General features: G+C 49.4%; 2 protein-coding genes and 1 long non-coding RNA gene across 5 annotated transcripts; 2 read left to right on the top strand and 1 right to left on the bottom strand.

The window, feature by feature from the left end:
- The first annotated feature begins 596 nt into the window (after positions 1-596).
- On the top strand, positions 597-10,480 carry SIRT5 (sirtuin 5). Of its 2 annotated transcripts, none has more exons than XM_066558137.1 (9): positions 597-696; positions 1,209-1,347; positions 3,406-3,539; positions 5,053-5,278; positions 6,686-6,773; positions 7,162-7,215; positions 8,409-8,532; positions 9,784-9,899; positions 10,277-10,480. In XM_066558137.1, the coding sequence occupies exons 2-9, from the start codon at positions 1,233-1,235 to the stop codon at positions 10,350-10,352; spliced, it is 933 nt and encodes a 310-aa protein (XP_066414234.1). In that variant the 5' UTR covers positions 597-696; positions 1,209-1,232; the 3' UTR covers positions 10,353-10,480. The 2 variants fall into 2 exon arrangements, with proteins under 2 accessions (XP_066414234.1, XP_066414226.1); XM_066558129.1 differs by lacking the exon at positions 597-696 and adding an exon at positions 777-970.
- LOC136561721 (uncharacterized) lies at positions 4,513-10,236 on the bottom strand. Of its 2 annotated transcripts, none has more exons than XR_010784396.1 (2): positions 9,710-10,236; positions 4,513-5,317 (listed from the first exon to the last, which is right to left on the bottom strand). It is a non-coding gene; the product is annotated as an uncharacterized lncRNA (long non-coding RNA). The 2 variants fall into 2 exon arrangements; XR_010784395.1 differs by lacking the exon at positions 4,513-5,317 and adding an exon at positions 6,191-7,328.
- A 110-nt stretch (positions 10,481-10,590) lies between the features above and the next one.
- NOL7 (nucleolar protein 7) lies at positions 10,591-14,853 on the top strand. Its single transcript, XM_066558148.1, has 8 exons — positions 10,591-10,802; positions 11,322-11,382; positions 11,571-11,635; positions 11,804-11,835; positions 12,734-12,830; positions 13,446-13,567; positions 13,657-13,734; positions 14,491-14,853. The coding sequence occupies exons 1-8, from the start codon at positions 10,621-10,623 to the stop codon at positions 14,562-14,564; spliced, it is 711 nt and encodes a 236-aa protein (XP_066414245.1). The 5' UTR covers positions 10,591-10,620; the 3' UTR covers positions 14,565-14,853.
- The last annotated feature ends 186 nt before the right edge of the window (positions 14,854-15,039 follow it).

Genomic DNA, 15,039 nt, shown 5'->3' on the forward strand with positions numbered 1-15,039 from the left:
CTCTGGCTGTTCCCTCCCCTGCCGTCAGGCGAACCCGCTCAGGTAACTCGTCTGTGCCTACAGGAGTGGGAGACAGGAGCTGCCCCGGGGCTGGACAGGCTGCTGGTGGACTTGAAAGAGCACGGTGGGACTTGCCTTTCAGCCTTTCCCCTCTTTGGGTGCATGTTTTGGGGTCTTCTTCACCTGCTTAGCTGGTAATTTACAGAATCCAAAGGGAGGGGGGAATATGTGTCAAAACCTTTGACTGAAAAGGACCGTAATGATTTAAGGTTGTTGGGCAAGGGCGGAGAGGAGGCGGCTGGATGAGAGCAGGCGCTGCCTTCTTTATGCAGCAAAACATGCTAAAAACAGCGTTCCTCATTAAAAAAAAAAAAAAAAAAAGTGTGCTGTCCAAGTGCAGCGGAGTTTTCATCCGTGAACGCGTAAACTGCGAACGCCCGAGGGTGGACCGCAGAGAGGGATGACGCTGGAAAGCCGTCCAGTTTTCCTGACCTACTTGCGTCTCATTCCAGCTGATCCGTGCGCGCTCCGCGCAGCGCCGGGAAGCTGCTCGCGGCCGCCTCCAGTGCATCCATCCACGCCTCCATGCCGCCTTAACCCCGCGGGAGGGCGGAGTGGCGCAGCGCGGGGCGGGACGTGCGGCACCGCACGGCTCGGCCTCAGCCGCCGCCGCCGCCGCCGTCGCCGCCGCCCGGGGTGAGTCGCAGCGGGCGGGCCGCGAACTCACGGCCCCGGGGCCGGCGTGAGGGCCCGGCGGGCGGAGCCCCGACCTGAGGGCCCGGCGCTCGCCGCCTCCCCCTCGCCGAGGCTCCGCCTGTCCGCGCTGTCCCCTTCGCCCTTCTGCGGGCCGGCAGATGCACGTAGGCTTGCAGCCCGTTGAGGCTCCGTCTCTTGCTTTCCCCCCTTCTTCTTAAAATGCCGGTGGTCCTGGGGGCTGCCTCGGGTTAGCAGCGCAGTTCGGAAGCGTCGCGTAAGTTGAGTGTCGGCCGAAAGCGCTGCTCTGGAGCGGGGCTGATCTCCCCGGTTCTGAACAAAAGCGGTGATCTCGGCCCCAGGGTCTCGGGCTGGGGTGATTCCGTGTTCTGCAGGTGCAGGAGGAAGCCGTAAGGAACGCTCGCACCTGGTTCTTTAGGGAGAGCCCCTGGCAGGAAGGTGGCAGAAATACGCACCCTGGCTGGGCCGCTGATGTTTGATTTATTTCTCCCCAGGTGAAACACTTCCGAGGGATCCTGATGTGTCTCTTTCAATCTACCGCTAGAAGGCTGGTTTCCCAAGTGCATTGTGGACTTAAGGCCTCGTCTTCAAAGAAACAGAAGTTTTGCTTGGAAATGGCCCGTCCCAGTTCAAGTAAGACGTGTATTTGTTTGCTTTAGCACCCCGGACAGGTTTTTAAGGTGGATTTGAAGTGCTAGAAGGTTTTGTGTGCTAGGTGAAATCCATGGCTTAATTAAAAATGTTTAAAACAATGTGAAGTTGCTTTATTTGTCCCCCAGAATAGTAAAATTACCTTTCTGTGTCTGTATTCTGTAGAGTTCCAAAAACCCTTGCAGTCAGTATGGTTACAACATAAACACGTTTTTAATGTTTATAGTCTATGCACATAAGTAGGCAATGGTTAATTGCATTTCCCTTTCATAATGCTAATGAGTAATAAAAGTAATTCCTCATTTCTTTGTACAAGACTGGGCCTTGAGCATTTGTAACAGTTCAGGAGCCCTGTTCAGGCTAGCAGTTAAGGCTGACCTCTTTTCACCTGTTTGGGGGGATTCTGGTTTTGTTTTTCAATTTGAGAATGTGCCTTAACTTGAAAACTGCATACGGGTACTAGAGCAACCCCCCAATGTTGGGTAGCTGAGGCAAACTTGCTTTTTCTGCTGCCTTGAGCATCAGCGTTTGGCTGCTGCCAGAGACCTGGCTGGGAGGGCTTTTGGCCTGAGCTTTACACATTCAGGGCTTGTGAGGTTTGGTTTGCAGCAGCAGGTGGGGCATCAGAGTAGCAGCGTTCTCTGACCAGTTTTGTAGCTCTGTGCTGTGGGTCTTGGGACCTCTCCAGTTGCTCTTTCTCCCTACAGGAGCTTACCTGCCTTTCGGTGTGTGTGGGGGGGAGGGGGTAGTTTTGGTTTTTATTTGAAAGACCCCCTAGTAAATTGTGAGGATTAGGGTTGTGGTGAGCAGCTCAAAGTTCAGCTGGAGGCTGCTCACTCGTGGGATACCATAGGAGCCTGTACTGAGGCCAGTGTTGTTTAACACCTTCATTAATGACCTGGACAATGGACCAGAGTGTATCCTTGGCAAGCTTCCATATAATACGAAGCTAGGAGGAGTGGTTGATACTCCAGAGGGTCCTGCCCCTGGGAATAAATAGCCCCAGGCACTAGGACAGGCTGGAGTGCCCAGCTGGGCAGGAGTGTTCCTGGGGATCTGGTGGGTACCATGTTGGCCTTAAGCCAGTGATGAGGCCTTGTGGCAATTAAGGCTCCAGGGCATCTTCTCAATGCATAAAAACACCCCATGGTGTTTGTCAGCTGTGAGGGTGGTCAGACAATGGATTGAATTGTGCAGGAAGGTTATGGAGTCTCTATGCATGGAGATACCAAAAGCCACCCCACAGGACACTGTCCAGGGCAGTCTGCTCTGGCTGACCCTGCTTAAGCAGAGGGGGTTGAACAAAAGAATCTCCAGAGGTCTGTTCCCACCTCAGCCATTTTGTGATTCTAACCTGAGTTGCTTTAAAAATCATATCTGAGGTAAACTGTAAGAGATATTTTTTTATCTGTCTGTAGCTAACCTGTTCCTTTTTAATCTTGTCTTGGCTCACATAAAAAGGCAAAGGAAATTGTCCATCTTTTTCCCAAACTACCACGCAGGGAAAAATGGTGGGAATAAGACATTTAAAAAGATAAAATACAGCTGCAAACTTAGAAAACAGGAATAATGCCTCAAAAGAAAGCACATTTTCCCAAATTACCTTAATTTTGAAGGTGATACTTTGTGGAAAAATATCCAAACAAAAACAACAACAAAAGAAATGGGTTTTTTTTTTTCAACTCAGGATCTTAAGTAACAATTAGGAACCAAACTGTTCCTAGGTGGTGGTGCCAACAGTTGTTATTGGGATAGCATCCAGCGTGGGGTTTTAGTTAAAGGCTCTGCCTTTCCAGTATTGATTATAATCATGTTTAGCACATGTTGCCCTACTGAGCCTGCTCAGATACATATTTTGAGGATCTCCAGGAACTGCCCTTTAAATTCCAACATACAGAAGCTCAGGAGCCAGCCAGTAGGTATTCCGAAATTGAAGTCATGGGAGGTGTGTATGGAAGCCATTTCTGGACGTGTAAGTGTGGCCTCTTGGGTCAGGGTGTGAGTGCCTGAACAGCTCCTTGTTTCCCTGCCCTGGCACAGACATGGCTGATTTCCGAGAGGTGTTTGCCAAGGCCAAGCACATCGCCATCATCACCGGAGCCGGGGTCAGTGCCGAGAGCGGCGTCCCCACCTTCAGAGGGGCTGGAGGCTTCTGGAGAAAGTGGCAAGCCCAGGTAGGTACTGGGGGCCCGTGCCTGTGCAGCTGTGCCTCTCTGTCCATCACACAGGTGAGCATGGAGCGTCAGGAACAGCTGGAGGAAGAGAGTGGAAGTTCTCCCATGGCAGTGCAGCAAGGACAGAGCTCTCCCTACAGCAGCTGCCTCTGCAGCTCTTCTCCGTGCCCTTGGGGATCTGCTTCTGTCCTTCAGTTTATCAGTTGCTTGGCAAAAACAACATTCTTGCAGGCAGCTCTGGATCTTTCTACCATCCTTGTTTTCCTGCAGTTCCGCTGTTTGCTCATCTTTTGACACCCTCTCTGTTTTCCTACTGTGTGGGGCCTTTCCTGTTTCACACTCTTTAGCGTTTAAAACGAACCAAAATACCAAAGGAAAAACTGACAGTAGACTGGTTGTTTTCTTTTAATCTTGGTGTCTCATAACACCCTTTAAAAATTATTTAGGAGTTGTTTTATTTTGGGGCAGGTTCTTTAATTCTCCCACAGGCTGTCTCTCTTGCTGGAATGATCTTGCCAGCACTGGGAGCCACAGGGGTGGGAGAGGAGGTGAGAGCAGACACTGGAAGTACAGCTGAAGGCACCATTAATGTGAGCTCTGTGGGGGCCTCATGAGTCTCATTCTGCTGGTGCTGCAGGTGTTTCAGCAGCTGTTCTGCTGTCAGAACCTGCTACCCCAAATGCTGCAATCACACCTACTTTCTTTGTGGTTTTTAATGACAGCATTCCTGAAAGATCTGATGAAGCTAAAAAAGTGTCAGAGACATGAGTTTTTGAAACTGGTTTGAATCTAAAGATGAGTTTTTTGCTTTCAGTGATCATCAATTCAGATAAAGCTGATACATGTGTGTGTATAAATGTTTGGTCCTGCTGCATCAGAAGCTTGCATTCAGTTTCTGTGTCAGTGGAATTGTGCACTGAGGTGCTGGACTGAGCTGCACCTCATTTTTGAGAAAGAGAAGCCAAAATTAAAGTTACTGTGAAAAGCAGCTTTAATTTTACCTGCATACAAAATACAAGACATTAGACTTTGGTTTTGACAATGGGTGTAATTTGGCTTGTGTTACACTTAAAGCACAAAATAAATTCCTAGCAAAGGAAATATATTCACGTGATGCTGAGTTTTATGGCTGCCATGGAAAAGAGAGTTGTGGGTGCCAAAAAAAGGTGTGCACTGGAATATCTCATCTTGCATTGTGCTAAGCTCCTAATAGTTTGGTAGGGCAGCACAGAGTACAGTTGGAGTGTAGTGTAAACCCATGTACAACACTATTTCTGTAAGTTATTTCCTCTTTTGATCTGACACTTTGACTTGTCACCCTTGTAAGGGTCGTGGAACAATATTCTTATCAACTGCACTTGGTTATAGATAATCTGCTTTTGATGACCTTGTGATGCAGGCAGTATAAATGCAGAGATGTATAAATGCAGCAGTATAAATGGCAGAGCTCCAGCAGGCTTCATCTGGGGAAGAGATTCTTTCGTTGTAGGACGACCTGTTACATCTTTTGCAGGAGCTGGCTACTCCAGGGGCTTTTGCGCGAAACCCTTCCCGTGTGTGGGAATTCTACCACTACCGGCGGGAGGTGATGCTGAGCAAACATCCCAATCCAGCCCACATTGCCATTGCAGAGTGCGAGAAGCGTCTCAGCAAGCAAGGAAGGAGCGTTGTGGTCATCACTCAGAACATTGATGAGCTGCACAGGAAGGCAGGCACCAAGCACCTCTTAGAAATCCACGGTAGGAGCTGGCTCACATGTCTGCCACAGGCCAGGAAACCTGGGGTGGGGATTGGGAAGAAGGGAAAATGGAATAACTACAGAGAGAAAAGATTTTTGTCTTTAAAATTACAATCATTTGCATAAAGGTATTTACAATAACACCCTGTTCTCCTTTGGAAGTTGTTTCAAGTACTTTGTAGCCTCTCTTTATTCCTCACCTTTAGGATCACAGAATCTCATCTTTCTGTTTTTAATGGATTCTGACAGTACACAGGAAATGGTTCTCATTTCTTGCTTGCACAGTTTTCCGCAGATCCACTTGAATTCATGTGGCTGTGACACCTGGCTGATTTCACTTAGAAAAGGGGGAAAGAATCCCCAGGGATTCCACTGTGTGGTAGGGGTGGTGTCAGTCTGCCACCAGTTAAGGGTGAATTGGCAAGCCTGGCCTCACCAGCCCTGGAGCTTTCCCTCTGTTCTCACTTGTGCACTTCTTGGCTACAGGAGGACAAAGGGACTGGAAACAATTGAGATTCCCTTACCTTTCTTTCCTGCAGCCAGTGGCCCTCCCCCTCTCTTCCCTGTAGTCAGTGGTATTCCTTACTCCCACAAAGTGCCAGAAGAGCACATGGCAGGTGCAGCACCCTGGGGGTCGGCGGGGGTTTGGGATCTGAGGAAATGTACAGGTGTGGAGAGGAAGAGGGTGTGGAAGCCCTTCTCCATCCCTGGAGGTGACCCCACTCATTTTTCCACTCCTCAGTCCCTGCCACAGGGTAGAACTCTCCCAGGACAAAGACCTATCCTGGTCCTCCAGCACTGTGATGCTTTTTAACTTGTGTATCACTAAAGGTGTAAATGGGATTTCCCACCACCACTTTTGTGCTTTGGACACAGGAAACCTGCACAAGCTATTTAGCAGCTGTGGACCCAATGAAGTCTTGACAGGAGTTTAATTTTGTTTATTTGTGTTCCTTACAAAATGGACACAATTTTTAGCTCTTGGCTATATTACACATCTCGACAGCATGTTAGTAATGCTACAGAAGTTTTGGGGGTGGAGTTTTGCATCAAACAAAATGGTGTTGACCAGTATATTTTATTTTTTAAAAAAATGTTTCTGATGTAAGAGGAAAAGCAATAAACAGAAATCATCTCCCTCAGCGATATTTTATCACTGATTATGATAAAATTATTATTTTCCTGCAAAATATGTTATGGGACTGTGTATTACTCACGTCTTGAGGCAGAACAAGGTGGCACAGTGGGACTGTCTTTGCTGTTGCATTCCTGTTGTAAGGTACCTGCAAGGCACAGCCTTCAAGCTCTGTAAAGAGAAGCTGCCCAGGATAAACACAACCACTTGCCTGCACAGCCACACCTCAGAGCCATTGCTTCATCCCTGATGTTTCCTCTTTGTATGTTCCAGGTAGTTTATTTAAAACTCGGTGCACCAGCTGTGGAAACGTAGCTGCAAATTACAAGAGCCCGATCTGCCCTGCATTGGCTGGGAAGGGGTAATCCATTCTTTCTTTCACCATTAAAAATGGAAGTGAGCAGGGGGGGATCGGCCAGGCATATACTTAAAGACTTTTTAGGACTTTTTTCTCTTTACATTTTACCAGACCTTTAGATAGTTACATAAATAGTTGTTGTGCCTTTGACAGTTTTGGCCGGCTTATTACAGTTGCTCAGCTTCAGGAAAATTCTGGACAAATTCCTGCCTGCCTCATGTATGGTATTTTAGGACTGTAGTAGGTGTTCAAGTTGGCTGAAGTTGCAAATTCTTTGATTGGAGGGTGTGCTTTAGAGAATATGAAGGTTTTTAGAGAATGTTAAGTTTTTATTAATTTATAAAATACATTTTGTACCGTTGAACATGTTATTTCCATTTTGTAACTACAGGGCTCCAGATCCTGACACAGAAGATGCTGCCATTCCAGTTGAAGACCTTCCTCAGTATGTATGGATCACTTTGTTGGGCTGTTACCTCTTCATGCTTTGTGCATCTCAAAGCTTCATGTTACTGTTCATGTTGTTTTGGAAGGACATTCCACAGGAGACAAAGAACTCTGTGTAGGGGGATAGAATATAAGAAAATAAAGATAGTGTAGAAAGTAATCTTACCCCTAAGGAGTTGCAGCTGGGCCAGCTATCAAAGATTAGGAACAGGCCTGACTTTAACAGGCCACAGCTGTAACCCATGAGAAGAAGAGTGCTATACAAGAGTGGGGTGGCTGGTCAAGGACTGGAGTCAGTTGGCTGCTTTGTGAAGAAGAGTCAGTGCTCTGAGGAGCTGCCTGTGAGAAACACCAAGAAGGTGTGAAACTTTTGTGGTAGGAGATAATAGTATGGAACCCCTGTGATAAGATGACAACAACTCTGGAACTCTGCCCCCAGAAACTGAGTCTAAAGTTACAGGGGCATCAGACAAAGGAGCGTGTAGAAGTTACCATGGTGCTAAAGGCATCACACGTTTGTGTACTTGAGCACCAAGATGAAACGTGGCCAAATTTCTGGGGTTTGTAGTAAGTGAAGTAGTAGGAGAATTGCAGCAAGAAAGTGAGTGCTACAGCAGTAATTGTTTTGTTACTTTGCAGGTGTCACCCACTGTTTTTCTGGAATACCATGGTGGGGTACCCTCACAGGCACAGAATGTGCCACAATGCTTTTTTATGTTGCCTGAAGCTTTGCATTAGCTAGTTGCAGATGGAAAAAGCCACCACATTTTTCAACTGATTCCTAAGGAAAAAGAGGCTAACAAGATGCTTCTTTTGGGTCATTTTCTCCTTAAAACCCTGTCAGCTAGTTTGTTAAGGCTGATGGAGGCTGAGTTTTAACTTTCCTGCATTTCAGGAGCTGAATAAGGGGAAGACACAATTAAGTATCTGTGCTGAACAACTGTTCGGTGCCCCTTCCTTGGGATCATGCAGTACATGTGTACTTCCAGCACGTGCATAGCCTGGAATGATCTGCCTTCTGTCCAGCACATGGTAGAGGAGGGTGTGGGGAGGGCTGTGAAGGAGGAGAGAGGATGATGGCAAGTAAGACTTGCCCAGGAGAGAATGAGAGCTGCTTTGCCGCTCTGCAGCCTGAAGCGCCCCTGTCAGCAGCAGCCTGACTCTGTCTGTCCCTCTGTGGTGTCTGAGCAGGTGTGAGGAGGACGGCTGCAATGGGCTCCTGCGGCCCCACGTGGTGTGGTTTGGGGAAGCCCTGGATCCCGGCGTGCTCACGGCGGTGGAGAAGGAGCTGGATATTTGTGACCTCTGCTTGGTCGTGAGTGGCGCTTTCCTTACCTGTCCTCTGAACCGCCAGGGAGGGCACGCTAGGGACGTGGCAACTCCTGGGCAAAGCAGATGCATCTGTGCTTCACTGAGGGAACTAAAAGCCCCAGAGGGTCTCTCTGGTGTCCAGTGCAAAACATTAAAAGACCTTTCAGTTTGAAAATGTACACAGACTACTCAGAAGTCAAGTACACAGGGGTTAGAGGTTAGACAATGCTGTTTGGCTGTTGAATTTTACTCCCCCTCTACTCTGCTCTGGTGGGACCCCAGCTGGAATACTGTGGACAGTTCTGGTGCCCCCAGCATAAGGACATGGAACTGTTGGAGCAAGTCTAGAGGAGAGCCCAAAGTTGATAAGGGCACTGGAGCACCTTCCCTACAAAGAGAGGCTGAGAGAGTGGGGCTGCTCAGCCTGGAGAAGGGAAGGCTCTTGGGAGACCTTAGAGCAGCCTTCCAGTACTGAAAGAGGCCTAAAAGGAGGCCAGAGAGGGACTCTTCATCAGGAACAAGGGATGATGGCTTTTAACTGAAAGAGAGTGGCTTTAGATTACATATAGGGAGAAATTCCTTCCTGTGAGGGTGGTGAGGCACTGGCACAGGTTGCCCAGAGAAGCTGTGGGCTGGAAGCGTTCAGGGCCAGGTTGGATGGGCCCCTGAGCAACCTGAGCTAGTAGAAGGTGTCCCTGCCCCTGGCAGAGAGGTTGGAAAGATGATCTTTGAGGTCTCTTCCAATCCATGCTATTCTGTCATTCTAGTTTCTCAAACAGTAAAAAATACAATTATTTTGATGCTCAGTTTGAAAAGGAAGTAAGTTATAATGTGCTGCTTTTTTGCAAGGTGTTTTACATGCCGTGTAGGTTCCAGATCCCTAACCAAAACATTTGCTTAGACTGTCTTCCATTTACAGAATGATCTAAAGTAACAGAAGGAATGTTTCCCTGGGTTTTTATTTTTCCTTGAAGACAGAATGTGCCATTTTGTTTCTGGGATTTTTTTTTCCATCTACAGTTACAAATGGGTTTCTTTAGGCTGCATCAGAGAAACAATTCCTGATTGCTATGCTAAATTAGTTATATCTGCAGTGACACTAATGAGATACTGATTCAGTTTCATTTCTGTAGGCATCTCCTAGGCTTCAGTGTCCGTGCAGTTGTGAGAATGGCCCTCACCTCGGGGCTGAGTTGGTTTGGTCTGTTTGAGTGCTGTCCTACTATTCTTGTGACTTCTGTCCCACTGCCCGCAGGTCGGGACCTCGTCCGTGGTGTATCCTGCGGCCATGTTCGCTCCGCAGGTCTCGGCCAGAGGAGTCCCGGTCGCGGAGTTCAACATGGAGACCACTCCTGCCACCAACAGGTTCAGGTAACGCTGCTCAGACAACAGCCTTCAGTCCCTTCCTTCCTGCCCCTTGGTCCAGCTGCCAAAACGCTGGGTTTAGACAAATACGGTCACGTTTTCCCCCCAGCGCTTATGAAATATTAAGTTTCTGTAATAAGTAAGAAAAGAGGATTCTTCTTCCACGGTGGAATTTTCACTGAAAACACAAACTCTATTAGGGTGAAAACACCCTCTTAAAGGGTGAGGCTGAAGTCTGTCCCCACGCCCCACAAGGCCTAAACCCCTCTCTCCTCCTCCTCTTTCCTCCCTCCGTCCTTCCCGTGCCCCCGCCAGACTCGCCAGGTAAAGCAGCGGGATGCGCCAGTGCCTGCCCGCGCCCTGAACTTGCCACTTGCTTCCAGGTTCCACTTCCCGGGCCCCTGCGGGACCACGCTGCCACCGGCGCTGGCGCGACACGAGACGGAGATCATCTCCTGAGCCCTGGGATCATCTCCTGAGCCCTGGGATCACCTCCGGAGTGCCGGGAGCGGCCGGGGCCGGCGGGGCCCAGCGCGGGGCGGGCGGGCCGGAGGCGGCGGCGGGACTCGTCCGCACGGCAATAAAGGCGGGGCCCCGTCCGCTGTCCTGTTTTGTCTGTGCGCGCATCCCGCGGGGCGGGCCGGGGCTGGGCGGGTGTCCCGGCGCTCGCCATTCCCCGGCGGAAGGCGGGAGCGGTTCCGGGGCGGGCGGCGCAGGGGCCGCGGCCATGGCGCGCCGGCAGAAAGCGAAGGAGGCGAAGGCGGCGGCCGCGGGCAAGCGCCGGGCTCCCGCCGCGCTGCCCAGCCCGGCGTCCTCCTCGGAGGACGAAGCCCCGGAGGAGGTGCCCTTCGGCGTGGCGAGGGAGGCGGCCGAGGCCGAGCGGAAGCTCGTGGGAGAGGCGGCGCGGAGGTGCGGACATGCTGGAGCCTCCTGCTCCGGAACGGCGGCTCCCACACCAGCGCTTCCTTTCTCTTACCTCCTTCGCCTAGCCCCACTCATCTCCCCTTTCACCTCTCTTACCGCCGCCCTAACCCCTCGCTTACCTCTCTAACCCCCCCTCCACTCCCCTTACCCTCTTAGACCCCTTTTTACCCCCGTACACGCCTCTTTCCCCCTCTTATTCTCTCCCTTATCTCTGCTTATGTCCCCTTGTTGTCTTCTTTCCCTCCCTTCTTACCCCACCACCCCTCTTAGGCCTCCCCGGCCTCTTCTCCTTCGTTATCCCGCTTGTACGCTCGTAACCCCTTCCCCCTCTTCACCCCTCTAAGCCCCTTTCACTTTTCCTATCCCCTCTCCCTTATGCCCCTCACTTGCCCCTCCTCACCACCTCCTTTGCCCTTCCAAGCCCTCGTTCACCCCCTTTGTGCCCGCCCGTAATCCCTCCTCTCCCCCCATGGAATGCTGACGGTGGCTCCCGCCTTCCCGCAGGCACCGGGAGCTGCTGAAGGAGAAGCGGCGGCGGCACCAGGAGCTGTTCGCGGAGCAGAAGGTACCGCGCTACCCCCGCGGGGCGCCGGGCGGGCCCCGGCTGTGTGTGTGTGTGTCTGTGTCTGTGTGTGTGTGTGTGTGTGTGTGTGTGTGTGTGTGTGTGTGTGTGTGTGTGTGTGTGTGTGTGTGTGTGTGTGTGTGTGCCGGCCGTGTCCGTGCCTGCCTGACTCCCCTCTCTCTCCCCCACAGAAGCGCAGGCTGCTGCCCGAGGCCGTGCTGCAGGAGCTGCAGGAACTGCAGGATGTGTCCGCACGGTGAGGGGACATGGGGAGGCGGCGGTGGCTGTTGGGATCCCCCCTCTTCGTATCTCCCACCCCTGCGGCAGCCCCTTCTGGGAGACCATACTGGAAATGGGGTTTCACGGCTTTAGTAAAGGGAGTGTAAATTGAAGAGTAACCTGTTGCCTTCCCTTTGCTCCCCAGGCCCGCTGAGCAGGCTGCGGCAGATGATCCAGGTATGTTACAGCTCGCTTTGCTAACGAGATGCACATCTGGGACTTCAGGAGTTCATTCCTGTGCCAGAGCTCCAGGGGGGAGCTCTGTTGCAGACACCTTCTCCAGGTCTTAATCATGAACACACTGGACAGATTGTCTTTTCCCCAGGAAAAGAAATGTCTGAGGAAAAATACATAGTCAGATTCAATCTAATTCTTACACCTTTTACATAAGTAACTTGTGCAGTGATTTCAGTTAAATAGCCTGAAGTGTTTAAAGCCATCTTGGGCAGGTGTTACAGCAGAAAAAGCAAAAAGGTGGATTAATATTTAGACTTTGTTTAAGTTATAGAGGCTATTCCTGGGTAGAGTTGTTAATTTGCCTCTATACTTTACATATCAAACTACAGTTTAATAGCATCTGTAGGATATTAAGTAACTTTTTTCAAACTCATAATTACAAAATCAAGAGCCTAGAGTGTTTATGACTGCTGGTTTTGCTTCATCTATACTTAGAAGTACTTCAGAAAAAAATCTTAAACAGTTCTCTCATCCAAATGTCACATGCTCCTGTATGGTGTAACTGCTACTTTTTCTTGCTTTTATTTAAAAAAGATCTGTTGAATTGACATAGCAAAGAGATGAGCTGAGAATGAAGCAAGACTGAAGCCAGAGCTGGATTTCCCTTTATGGGTAGCTGTTGCGTTGCATTGAATTTTTTCCAGCGATGAATCCCATTTTGTTGATGCCGAGGAAAGCTGGCTAGCAGCACTTTGGGTTACTCCCCTCAGTGTATTTCTTTCCCTCCCTCTTACAGCTCTTCTTCCTAGTCAGTGCTTCTGAAAAATGCTGCTTAAGTCCTGTTCCTGTTTCACTGGCCAGTTTTTATTTGTAACATTTGGGAAATTTCATTTACAAGTTACTCTAGGTGAAGAACTTGAAGCTGAGGCTGTAGAGCTGGAGCAAGGCCAAGCTGAAGTGCAGGAGAAGAAAGGCAAGAGGAGGAAGGGTGCCAGGTAGGAGGAGGAGATGATTTTGCCTGGTGTGGGAAGGTCTGTTCTGTCACTGCATGGCTGTACTCTCTTCTGCACTTCATGCTCCCCCATCCATGGTCTGACTGAAAGCGTATTTATGTGCTAAAAGTGCCTTTCATATCTTCTGGTTTAGCATACTTATATATGTGTGCATACATACATATATATGTAGAACAGAAATAATTTTTACATATTACATATATGTAACGGCTATGAGATGGCTGGGCAGTCATAAGCACAGCAGTACACATTGTATTGTGGGGTGGTTGAGCACCAAATTCCTGCATTTCAATCTGTTTTTCTCTCTGCTCTTTTTCATTGTCACTCATGGCCCTAGAGAGTAATTGCCCTAGCTTCTGGTAGGATGAGCTCAGGACACCCAAGGAAACTACTCAGGGCACACAAAGGCGTAGGACAACAGCTTTGAGAGTATTGGTCCAGCTTTTTATTTTTTTAATACTGCCACAAAGCTCATCTGAGTATCAGAAACCATCACTGGCTGCTGCTGTGCTCAAGTAGCAAAGCTTGACAGCAGTGTCTGTTGTTCTGGATCCTGTAACCACGCTTCAGGGATCAACCACATCTCTCTTTGACTAGGACAAATAGGAACTACGTGGCTGTGTGCTTGAAAGACCACAGCGCCACAGGCCTCCACCAACAGCTGGCCAAAGACTTCCTAAATGCTCAGCTCTACGGGCCACACACCAACCGGGTACCAGGTAAGCTCTGCCGCTCTTGGGTGGGTCTGGGTGGAGCCTTGTCTCCACCTTGCCTTGAACTTGGCTATTAACACTTGTCTCCATTTCAGCAAATGAATTTTTCTCCCTTGCAAACAAGAGGGCCCCTGTCAAAAAAGCTGCTGTTCAGTTTGTGGACAAGTCTTGGGGTGAGTATAGAAAGTCAGGTACTGTTTTCTGCATATGTGGCTAAAAGGTACACTTGAATAAAATCAGCGTTTCCATACTAGAGTATCTTGGCTTGTGATCCTCTAACTCCAAGCACCTGGAGAGTAAGGGAAGGGCAGCAGAGCACTGCAGCCTCAGCAGGTGTCATGAGCACACTGCCAGGGATGGCGTACAAGACACAATTTAAAGAAAAATTACCTCATTTTTGGTGTGTTAAGAGACAGCTCTTGTATTAGAGCCAGGGCTGCTCAGTGAAATAAATACTTAAGGAGCTGTTGTTTCAGCCTCCACTCTCTGAGCTGTTGGAAGGCATTTTAGATGCATCTCAGACTTAAAAGATACCAAGCTTCCAGAACCTCTATGTGAGCACAGGGAAATAGCACCCATTTCTCCTCATTTCCATAAGGGACAGGAACAGTTTCACACCCACACATTCTGTGAGGGTCACGAACACCAGAGGGAAAAGTTACTGGTCCTTAGCAAGCAGGGCCTGCTTTCCATCTGTGCTCCATCACTGCAAGCACCAATGTATCCCCCCCACCCTCCTAAGGAGGCTGGTGCAAACTGCTACTCCTGGCCAGTGGAATGCAGCTGGGGCACATAAAATACTGTAGGAAGTTTATCAGTGTTTGAAGTGGTTGTTCTGTTCTGAAATGCTGCAGCTGCCAAGGGTTTGCTGCTTCTCCAGCACATGGGGGCTAAGAAAAATGGTAACTGTTTTTGTCTTTTTTTTTAAGGGCAAGATAAAAAGGAAAAAGCAGCAAGGTTTAAGAAACGCTGGCTGGCAACACATATTAAAAATGGAGTCTGAAGACAGCTTGTTCAGAAGATGCTGCTAAGGACGTTTAGTGACAGTTGATCTCAACACAGGTGTTTTTCCCACTTCATCGTCACTTTGCTCCAGCCAGCAGAAGGCACTGAGCTGAGCCTGATGGAACTTCCCTGTACTCTCCTCTCCCCTTTCAGAAGTTCCTGGGGAAGCTACAGAGCAGCCAGGCCAGTGTTGTAGAACAGCTGGTGCTAGGACCAGGCTTGCTGAGCTGCTGCCTCCGTGAGGCAATGCCTTTGCAGAGAATAAACATCAGCAATGTTATACCTACTGTTGTGGATGCTGCATTCCTTACAGCAGGCAGTTACTCCTGCTGCTTCAGTGACTTGTGTCTCTAAGGAAAGGCTGTACCCTAACAGCAGAATCATTAAATCAGCTCCCACAGCAGGACACTTCTCTCCCAGCCTCATGATTACTTTCCAGCAGTAAGGGATTTTCCCCATCTGCAGGGAGGCCT

Source organism: Molothrus aeneus, chromosome 1 (assembly GCF_037042795.1).
Source record: "Molothrus aeneus isolate 106 chromosome 1, BPBGC_Maene_1.0, whole genome shotgun sequence".
Lineage (NCBI taxonomy): Eukaryota > Metazoa > Chordata > Aves > Passeriformes > Icteridae > Molothrus > Molothrus aeneus.

Bases quoted from the DNA above. Each gene is read 5' to 3' on its own strand.
- SIRT5 (XM_066558137.1), top strand. From the start codon at position 1,233: ATGTGTCTCTTTCAATCTACCGCTAGAAGGCTGGTTTCCCAAGTGCAT. The intron at 7,216-8,408 runs GTATGTATGGAT...GTGTCTGAGCAG, and splicing joins CCAGTTGAAGACCTTCCTCA to GTGTGAGGAGGACGGCTGCA. The intron at 9,900-10,276 runs GTAACGCTGCTC...ACTTGCTTCCAG, and splicing joins CCTGCCACCAACAGGTTCAG to GTTCCACTTCCCGGGCCCCT.
- NOL7 (XM_066558148.1), top strand. From the start codon at position 10,621: ATGGCGCGCCGGCAGAAAGCGAAGGAGGCGAAGGCGGCGGCCGCGGGC. The intron at 12,831-13,445 runs GTAGGAGGAGGA...CTCTTTGACTAG, and splicing joins AAGAGGAGGAAGGGTGCCAG to GACAAATAGGAACTACGTGG. The intron at 13,568-13,656 runs GTAAGCTCTGCC...TCTCCATTTCAG, and splicing joins ACACACCAACCGGGTACCAG to CAAATGAATTTTTCTCCCTT.